We start from the raw sequence: 10,499 nt of genomic DNA on the forward strand, positions 1-10,499 counted from the left end.
GTGAGACCTCTAGCAAATAAAAGAGTGATATTATCAAAACTACAGTAAACAGCCCAGTAAATGACACATTGCTGGAATTGAGGTCTCTTTCTCTGTTTTATGCTGCCTTCAAACTAGGAAGCATACACTTAGTGACCGAATCCCTTAAAATTAATAGTTGTTGAGTTTTTAGTTTTCACATTTCGCACATTAATTGTGGTGTTGAATAAATCTCTTGTTTACTGCCCTCCAACTGGCATTTCTGCTTCTTTTTAAAGATCTTTTCATACCAACGTATTTGGTGGCAACAGTTGTCGAAAGCCATTGAACATAATATTTTGGCATCACTGAACTCCATTTAGGATGAAGCAAGGTTGATGCTCGAACATTTAAGAATCGATGGTTCCTTCAAAACATTCCGACATTTCTCCTTCACGTTAACATGATGTTCTTGTGCTTGGTCTGTTTGCTGAGAGTCTACGGTTTGCATATATCTGGGTTTGTTTCCCACAGATTAAGTGGGCAGCAAACTTTGCAGAGACCAGGTCATACAGTAATTGGGAGAAGTTGTTGTGAAGGTCCAGGGCAGATGGAGAAGAAAAAGGAAAGTGACGACATCCCCTGTAAGTCTGCCTGTGTAGAGATGGTATACTAGTGATGTGCGGATCGTTTGGGATGCACATTCGCCGGCTCCAAATTTTCCAAAATAAATTCACCATGAATTGAATATTCCTTATTATGCTCTGGGCTCTCTCCAGACCCTCACCGCTCACCTCTCCAGCTTCCCCGCTGCCAGCCGTCTACTTTCTGGCTTTGCGTGCCACTTCTCTGTCCTTATCACTTTAGGCTAGGACTTCCGTCCCGGCCACTGCGTGTTGTAAGGTCGCGGCACACATTGTGACATGATGACGTCATAACCTTATGACACACAGTGACCCCCAGGTCTGATCGTGGCTGTAAAATCTGGCCTAACGTGAAGAAATACAGCGTGCAATGGTGAAAAGAAGAGAACCGGACGGCGACTGTGAGAAGTTGGGTGGCCAGAGAGGTGAGCAGCGAGGTGAGAATTAGGGTATTTTTTTATTTTTCTTTTATCATTTGCCAGCCCTAAATGGTGTACCAAATGGCGGTTGGGCATTTTTATTATTTGAATTGCAAATCCAATTGCAAAGTGTTCAAATCTACATGGAACGGCTCATCTCTAGTATGTCTAATGATATGGTCACTGTGGGGTGGTAATATTGGTCTTGTGTATTGTAATTGGTATTTACTAACACTGCGATGGTATTATTCAGACACTATATGGAGATTATAGGTAATCATGATGTGGAAGAATGATTTTGCTACTGCATCTAGGTATTACATTACTGTATTGGTTACAGGCTTTTGTATAGCACATCAGATTCTGCTACTCTGGTAACCATTAGTGATGAGCGAGCATGCTTGTTACTTGAGATTTACGAGCATGCTCGGGTGTTTTCCGAGTATGTTCAGCGTGCTTGGGTGTTATGCTTGAGTCACGCAGTGCGCATGATTTGCGTCTGTTTTACAGCTTTAATACATGTAAGGAATGCCTAAGAAACAGGCATTCCTCACATGTATTAAATCTGTCAAACAGTCGCAAATCATATGCATGGAGTGACTAAAACATAACACCCGAGCACGCTGAAGATACTCGGCGAGCGCCCAAGCATGTTCGCCGAAAGGGTTAACAGAACATACTCGCTCATCATTAGTGGCCATATCGCTTAGGCTAAGTTCACAAGTTTTGGTAATCTTAAGTTTGAAACGGATCCAGCATCAATCAGCTATCTTAGCAGGACAAAAAAGTTGCGTGGACACAACTTTTTTGTTCAGTTAAAACAATGGATTACAACTGGATCTGTTTTTTTTTTAACATTGAAGTCAATAGAAAACAGCTTACTGGATCCGTTTCAAACAGATGATTACAGGACATGTGATGTGAACTGAGCCTCACCGGCCTGTCCTAGCACTGGGAGATAACACTCGCTGACTACTATTAGGCGGGGGTCACACAAGCGTATATCCTCTCATCAAATTGATTCGGGATGACTATGCTAATCACACTCTGATCAAACTATGAGTGTGAGTAGTGTGATACGATTTTCTCATTTGAGCAGATGGGGAAAAAAAAGTCTACTCCTTTCGATCAGTCCGTGGAAATGGGACTGCACTCTGATGACACCCAAATGTAGTCCGATGCTTTCCATGGACTCATTGACTTGAATGGGTGATAATTGTATCCAACTCGGGCATGCTGCCAATTTTTTTCTTTGGACAGACTTGGTCCGAGGAAAAAATCTGACATGTGCATAGCTCCAGAGAATAACATTGGCCCGAGTGCGATCCAATGTTTTTTTGGCTTGGACTCGGACCGAAAACATGTTCATGTGAACAAGCCCATACGTTTAGCAATTGTTTTCCAGTATATCACTGCTAGGGCAAGCTGGCTGAATAGTATGACAGACTTTGCTGAGCAGAGGATGTGCCTGCTGGTGTGATTTTTGTGCCTATACCCCACCAAAGACCAACTGTCCTTCACCCACCAAAGCTTGGAGATATCTACTTTTATCTGGACCTGGCACTTAGTATAAACCTTGTTCAATATCAGAAGGAGGTCTCCTGGGTCAAGAAGGTCATGTTGACATCTCTTCTTCGAATGTAGGTGTTGATACAAGTTTGGACACTTTGAGGATACACGAGAGCATCTAACACATCTCCATATGGTGCAAAGACACTTAAGGTCCTCTCAGTACACACACGAGAATCACAAGGGAGGTTGTATAAATCTGTGTTCCCTTCGCTAACCCACGCCGGGTCTTTCCATGTGATCAGTGACTAACAGGTGCTACCATAGGCAGTGCCTGTAAACATTGCAGCCTCCGGATTCACATTTCAGTTACAGATCTGTTGCCGTTTGACACTCTGTCCTGATTGTTCATGATGAGTTTGAGCTTTCCTTGAATGGTGCAAAGGACAACTCTTTTGAATCTGTCTGACAAGAAGAAATAGATCACAGGGTCCAAGCAGCTGTTGAGTGTAGATAAACAGAGGACTAACTCGTTGGTGATATGCAAAGTCTGTTTCCAGGATAGACCGGGGATGATATTAATCTGAGCCAAAATGTAGGGCACGCGAACTAAGTGATAAGGAACAAAACACACAATAAAGATGATTAGAACAATGAAGGACCTTTTCATCGCCCTGTTACTGTTTCTTTTCGTTTGGGGTTGGTTCTTCACCAAAGAGGCTCGGTGGAGTTTAGCGGAGATCTTTGCATAAAAATAGACAAAAAGGAAAAGAAGGACATAGAAAACCAGGACGGCAGTCAGGTTGATGGCAGCTGACACATTCCCCTTCTGCTTGAAGTGGAAGCACTTTTGACAAGGTTCATTTCCTTTATTTTCAAATAAGAACGGGACAATGCAGACCACATTGACTATCCAGACCACATGAGCGGCTCTAGAGCTCCACTGAACGCTGTGGATCTTGTACTGTTGTAAAGGTCTGATTATTTTAAGATACCGATCCATACTGATGAGGCTCAGGAACATGATACTTGCATACATGTTCAAGTAGAAGAAGGCACCTACGACATGGCACAAGAGAAAAGGACCATTATTGTTCTGATACGCAATGCGGAAAGGTAAGCAGAGCGCTAAGAGCAGATCGGCTACGGCGAGGTTCCGCATGTATACAGTCATAGAGGTACATCGTTGACAATTTGTCCAAAAAGCAATAAGAGCCAGAATATTACTCAGGAGACTCAGTCCACAAACAAATGAGTAAACCACAGGGAGCATCCAGGACAAGATTCCATCTTGGATATCACAGCCATTAAAAGGAGGCGATGAAGACACATTGAGATGAAGAGCCAGAGGATCAGAAGTCTCTAGAGTCCATGTCTTAGTAGTCACGTCACTCAATGTTGAGTTTGTCAGAAGATCCATTATCTGTGAACGGAGAACAAAAAATATCTTAGATGTGTCTGTCAGGCTCATCAAACGTGGTATTATGGGACTTTCCTTCCTACTGTGATTACCATTCTATGAATCTGAGTGCAACTTGATGGATTCTGACGCAATCAAATCACAGTTTAGATTTACACGAAAACAGCAGAGAAATCTCAGAGTATTATTTGGTGAAGAACAACTAAAAGCCTAAAATTCCTAAAATGTAATTTTTTTCTAGTTGAGCACAAAACATCATGAGCTTTCTCATGGATGCATTTTGTAACAATGAGATCCAACCAGCAAACGGGACCTTCCTCATGGTCCTCCCCAATAACAACAAAAAAAGAAACAAAGCCATATCTGCACTACCAAGCTGTTTTATCTATCTATCTATCTATCTATCTATCTATCTATCTATCTATCTATCTAATCTATCATCAATTTATAGTACTTGAGCAATAAGATCCAATGTAGTCCATTTCATAGCCTGAGAAACTATGATTAAACAATGTAAAGGAGCAATAAAGACAATGTAAAAATCTCATGACATCTAAAGTTGTGTTTCCAGGAATACAGCAGTGGTGGTGTACTATGTGGAACGACTGTCCATACGACAATAACATGATTCTTACTTGTATTTCAGACAATGATGTGATGGGGATTTCCACTTCACATCATATTCTGACTTTTCTAAAGAAAACACTGGGAAGGTGGTGGGCTGGAGCCTACAGAGTGAATGCTTATGTCATAGATGTCACGTTGTGCTGAGGCATGGAAAACATTTATGTTACACATATAAAAAAGTATAATAGTTATTCATGTAACCCAGTTTCGACTTCATGTCATGTAAAAGAAATGAACGTGCTGTAAGCTGGAGTGAAAGTGGTCAGAATCTGCAGGGTGAGACTGATCCATCACAATACTGGATAGACCAGGCTCCTAGGCAATAATAGGGATCCAGTAGAAGCAGGGCTGGTTTTAGACAAAGTGGGGCCCTGGGCAAAAGTTTAAAGTGGGGCCCCAGATGCTGTTCTCAAGAACAGAGAGGATTAATAAATTTATGCAATACTGCTCGTTATCTAGGTTACCGGCCACCCTGCAGTCTATCAGAGGTGGCTGGTTTCTTAGGCAAGGAGCATGCACTGGCAAGCTTGTAAGCTCAGCTCTGACGCTGGCCTCATGATTGGACCTGACCAGCTTCAGTGCCCCTGTGCTCCTCCGAACTGCTGTGCAGGCAAGTTTGTCTCTGTCTGCAGCATCAGAGAATAAACCTACAAGAAGCAAAATAAACAAATCCTGCTGTAAATAATTAAAAAGCAAAAATGCATCTAAATAAAATAGGGTTCTTAGTAAGGCTGTTTTTGATCAAAAATAGCATGAAAGCTATCCCACCACGACAAGGTGAACCCATTCGGAATAGTCCAACTCTGTCTAATATTAAAAACCTTACCATGTGTCAAAGTTGACCTCAGTGTGTGAATAAGGGCAGACAAAGGACAGGGTCCCGAACTGTGGACCCCAGCCAAGGGAAGCATCAGAGAATGTCCAAACTGTCAACCATCAGGGGTGCACCGTTCCCCGGCAAGCAGGAAGCCAGGAGCCAGGGGAGCAGTTTGCTCCTGGAGAAAGAAAATTAGACAATCCCTTTAAGAAAACCTGTTACCTTTATTGATTTGCAAATACACAGAATGTGAAGTGTCACATAGTAAAAATACCTTTGGAAACATAAAACCCCTCTTGAACTGGACAAGACCCCCCAGCACTACCACTTCCCCTTAAAGGTACTATTTGATTTCCAAGGAAAAAAAAACAAGAAAATTGTCACAGCATTCAGTTTGTTAAGTAGGAGGCCATGATGAGCAAACTGTCCATGTCATCTACCCAACAGATGTAGGACCTGGCATGGGAAACACTTTTTACAAGAAAAGCAAGAAAAGGACTACAACAGCTGCATCATTTACAAGTGCATGGAAAGCCCCTGGTCAAACAGAGCGTCTCCTCCTGGATGAGCAAACAGGACTGAGCAAATACAATGCGGAGGGTCAATGGCCAGGAACAGCGAGCTGAGCCATCATTTTACATATGTAGAGTCTTCCTCATAGCAAATACCTGAATAAACAAGTCTATACAGAACCAGTGTATATCCCCAAGAATTACTAAGACTGAGTACACACTGGTGTTCCCAAAATCAATGATCTAATCACCATAAAAAGAAGAATAGATCCAAAGAGGTTTTTATTCTTCACTGTGTCGGGATCCACTCTGGATTTAAGGCATCAATGGTGAAAGAAATGGCAATTACCTAAGGGTCGGGATTGTACTAGAAATTACCCATAGTAGTTGTCTGAGGAATCGAGAATATTATCCCAAGGGATTGGATGACGAAAAAACATGAAGGATGATGGAAAATGTACTCCTATATTTTTATGACATAAATGTAATTATTACATAAAGGGCTCATTAAAGTAATGTAGAAGTGCGCAGTGGAAGAGTAGAAGGGCACGTGCCCGGTGGGAATTTCCCTTTGTAAGGCCACATTCACATGTCAGTATTTGTAAGCCAAAATCAGGAGTGGAACATTCAGAGGAAAAGTATAATCGAAAAAAGTTACCAAAATACTAATGTACTGAACAAATACTGAACGTGTGAATGTGGCCTACTGGTTAAACATTAATAGGTAGCTAATGAGGGGTACAAAATTGACTATTGATTAAATGCAAATATGTTATTGATCATCTAGACTGCAGGACGACAATACTCCAAAATCATTTCCAGTGGCATCTAAGTAAAAACAGATACTTTGGTTTGTAAAAGAAGCATCAGAAAATGATTTATTAGAGATGAGCAAATTGATTTAAGGCAAATCAAATTCTTTTCAAATTTGAAAAAAAAGAAATAAGATTCAATTTGCTCATATCAAGCAAATAGTCGGCCTGCAGACCTGATTTATTTTAGATAAAGTAGAATATCACTGCACTTCCTATATATATGGTGCTCGAGCAGGGTCCAACACCAGTAAATATGTAATGCAAGAACTCAATAGCCATAAAGAGAGTGTTTACACAGCGGACGTTTCGGTCCCATGGACCTTCATCAGTACACTCTATAACAAAAGAACCAGAAAAAATCATAAGTACATTGTGGTCATGAAAAAAATGCAAAGAAACACACATGAATATAATACAAAGTAGGTGGCTCCACCTGGAGCTCATATTACAGGACAAGGAGCCATAGGGCTCTGAGGAAGCTCTCCTAATCACATTTTATATATATTTTATAATGTAGAAAAAATATATTTTTTTCTGGTTCTATTGTTATAGAGTGTACTGATGAAGGTCCATGGGACCGAAACGTCTTCTGTGTAAACACTCTCTTTATGGCTATTAAATTTTTAAACTACATTCTGAGTGCCGAGTTTTTGCATTACATTGATTCATTTTAGGGCCGAGAAGAGGTTTAAAATAAAACAAAAACATTATACTCACCTTCTTCTTCGTCTGTCTTTGCACCACAGCTTCCCATCCGGCCTTTCATTGGCTCGTTTTCTCCCTTTGGTGCCAGTCTTCTCTTCTGGCTTCACTCTTCGGCGCTAACTAGGTCTCAAGTAACGTCATGATATCACATCTTGGCTAGTGAGTGCCAGAGAGTGAAGATAGATGAGAAGACCGTGGCCAGGTGAAGGGCCAGGTGAGCATAATGTTTTTTCATTTTTTAACCCCCGCTTTTATTATGCTCAGAGATCTAGAGAGAAATCAGAGCACAAAAATGGCATTTACCAGTAATTCAATTCATTTTGAAAAAATTTAATGCAATTTGAATTTCTCAGATGAATTTGAGCAAATCTGGAAAATCAAATTTCAGCAGTTATGCTCCTCTCTACTATCTATTATCTATCTATGTATCTAATCACATATATATTTATTATATATCATCTATCCATATATCTGTATATCTATCTATTATCTATCCATCTATCTCTAATGACATATCCAACTATCTATTGTCTATCAATTATCTATCTATCTAATCACATACCTATCTATGTATCCATGTATCTTTTTTCTCAATAATCCCCCATTAGTACTGTAACATACGGCCAAGCACAATGGTCACAAACAAAAAGTTTCTGGCAGATCTGACATGCAGCAGTATATATTATCCCCCATACATATAGTCCATATTTCTATGGCTACATCTTGATATTTCTACTTCAGTGAATCCCACACTGCTACCATGTAGATGTGTTAAACAGATCATGATAGAGGTGGGAATAAACTCTGGGCTGTAACAGTCATCTATGATCTTCTATGAGCATTCTCCAATCTTACAGAAAACTTTCCAGTTTCTACAATCTTTCTACTCTGCCATGTGTAATATAAAGTGACATGAAACCAGAAAGATACAGCAGCTCCCAGAAGAGTCACAGAGAAGCCTGGAAATGTCCACTCACCTGAGACACCAGGGGCAGCTCCTCACCCCGATACCAGGGGCTGCTCCTCACCCCGACACCAGGGGCAGCTCCTCACCCCGACACCAGGGGCTGCTCCTCACCCCGACACCAGGGGCAGCTCCTCACCCCGACACCAGGGGCAGCTCCTCACCCCGACACCAGGGGCTGCTCCTCACCCCGACACCAGGGGCTGCTCCTCACCCCGACACCAGGGGCTGCTCCTCACCCCGACACCAGGGGCAGCTCCTCACCCCGACACCAGGGGCTGCTCCTCACCCCGACACCAGGGGCTGCTCCTCACCCCGACACCAGGGGCAGCTCCTCACCCCGACACCAGGGGCAGCTCCTCACCCCGACACCAGGGGCTGCTCCTCACCCCGACACCAGGGGCTGCTCAGAAGTCATCTGGAGACCGGAGTGGGAATCCCCTCATCACCTGCTCCCTCCATCTGACGGCTGCTGCTCTTCTGCTGCCCTTGTGTCATGTAGAGAGGAGGGGTCATCACAGGCTTCACCCCTTCTTGTTTCACAGCCTCAGACCTGCGCTGTGGAATGGAGCAGTGACAGAAGCAGCAGTGAGAAGAGGCGCTGCGTCAGCTGAGGCTGCAATATCTACACTATACAGAATCTCTGACAGCTGATGGTTCACCTCATATACAGATCCTGCCCCACTACAATGGAGCTCTGCATGTGTAGAAAGTATTTTGTGAGGGTAGGAATTATATCTACCTATCTATCATCTATTTATCTATCAATCTATTATCTATCATTTATCAGCTATTTATCTATCATCTATCTATTATCTATCTATCTTATCATCTATCTATCACCTATCTCCTCATACATATCTATATATCAAACATCAATCTGTCTATCTGGTAATATCTTTATCTCTCTCTTTTGGGTTAGTTATTTATGGAGTCTTAGGTAACCCTATCTACCTATCAACAAATATCTATCTATATGCTATCATGTATCTATCTATTTAGAAAAAAATCAAGACAGTACCAGCAGAAAAAAAAGGGGGTGGGGGTGGGGCAGGGGTGCAGAGCTTCCCAAGCAAAACCAATCCCCCAATATACTTACAAAAATGAAAGCAGCACTCCCAAAATAGAAAATTAGAAAAATTGAATAGCCCATAGTGACAGCAATGTTTTGGTCCAATTGAGGACCTTTCTCAAGTCTGAGAAAGGTCCTCAATTGGTCTGAAACGTTGCCGTCTTTATGGGCTATTCAATTTTTCTAATTTTCTTTTGTAGGAGTGCTGCTTTCATTTTTGTCTATCTATCTCCTATCAATCTAAATAAAAGAAGCATCAATAGTAATATGTTACCAGATGCTCATCTTCAGAGGATAATCAATCTGACATCTCCCCACAGCAACATAAATTGAGCCCAGCATTATGGTGCTGGGCTTAGCCCCTTTTGCTTTCCCCTCCACACCCTTTCAAAGAGTGTTGGGCTAATCCCCATCCGCTAGTTTGCTTACAGTCCTGCTCATCGTTGTTGGCACCCTTGAAGTTTAAGTACATAATGTGGAATATCTCCTGAAAAAAATGAATCAGTGTTTGTATAGAGCACTCATGTTAAATACAAAAGAGCAAATGATAAACAATAATTTAAAACAAAAACAATGGCAGGGAAAAATAGAAAAAACTAAAGCTTGCTGTGTCACTGATATTGGCACCCTTTACATTAATTTAGTATGGAAATACATTTTGACTCGCCTGTGGTAAATCACAAAAGAAATTCACTTGTGATTAATTTTCAGTGCCCATGTGACATGAATTAGCCAAAGAATGATGACTTCAGTGTTTTAAAAAGCGACGAGGTAGGCCCTGTTCCTTTGTCACAATGGTGAAAACAAAGGAGCCGTCTGAGGACATCAGAACTGCTATTATAAGAAAACACAAGACTTCCAAAGGGTATAAGGCCATCTCCAAAGACCTTGGTATCCCAGTTTCAACAGTGCGCAATGTTATTAAGAAGTTTGCCAAGCATGGAACCGTCAAGAACCTTCCTGGACGTGGGGGAAAAAGGAAATTTGACAAGAGATGTCTTCGAAGGTTGGTGCGAATGGTGGAAAAAACACCACGC

The 10,499-nt window shown here is 41.7% G+C and overlaps 1 protein-coding gene across 1 annotated transcript; it reads right to left on the minus strand.

The window, feature by feature from the left end:
* Nucleotides 1-1,589: 1,589 nt before the first annotated feature.
* On the minus strand, nucleotides 1,590-8,914 carry LOC141153231 (probable G-protein coupled receptor 34). The gene is made up of 3 exons (XM_073637936.1): nucleotides 8,404-8,914; nucleotides 5,404-5,572; nucleotides 1,590-3,953 (listed from the first exon to the last, which is right to left on the minus strand). Exons 2-3 carry the CDS (start codon nucleotides 5,404-5,406, stop codon nucleotides 2,889-2,891), a joined length of 1,068 nt encoding a protein of 355 aa, XP_073494037.1. The 5' UTR covers nucleotides 5,407-5,572; nucleotides 8,404-8,914; the 3' UTR covers nucleotides 1,590-2,888.
* Between the last annotated feature and the right edge of the window lie 1,585 nt (nucleotides 8,915-10,499).

Source organism: Phyllobates terribilis, unplaced genomic scaffold (assembly GCF_046119375.1).
Source record: "Phyllobates terribilis strain yellow unplaced genomic scaffold, ASM4611937v1 Scaffold_7__3_contigs__length_470593459, whole genome shotgun sequence".
NCBI lineage: Eukaryota > Metazoa > Chordata > Amphibia > Anura > Dendrobatidae > Phyllobates > Phyllobates terribilis.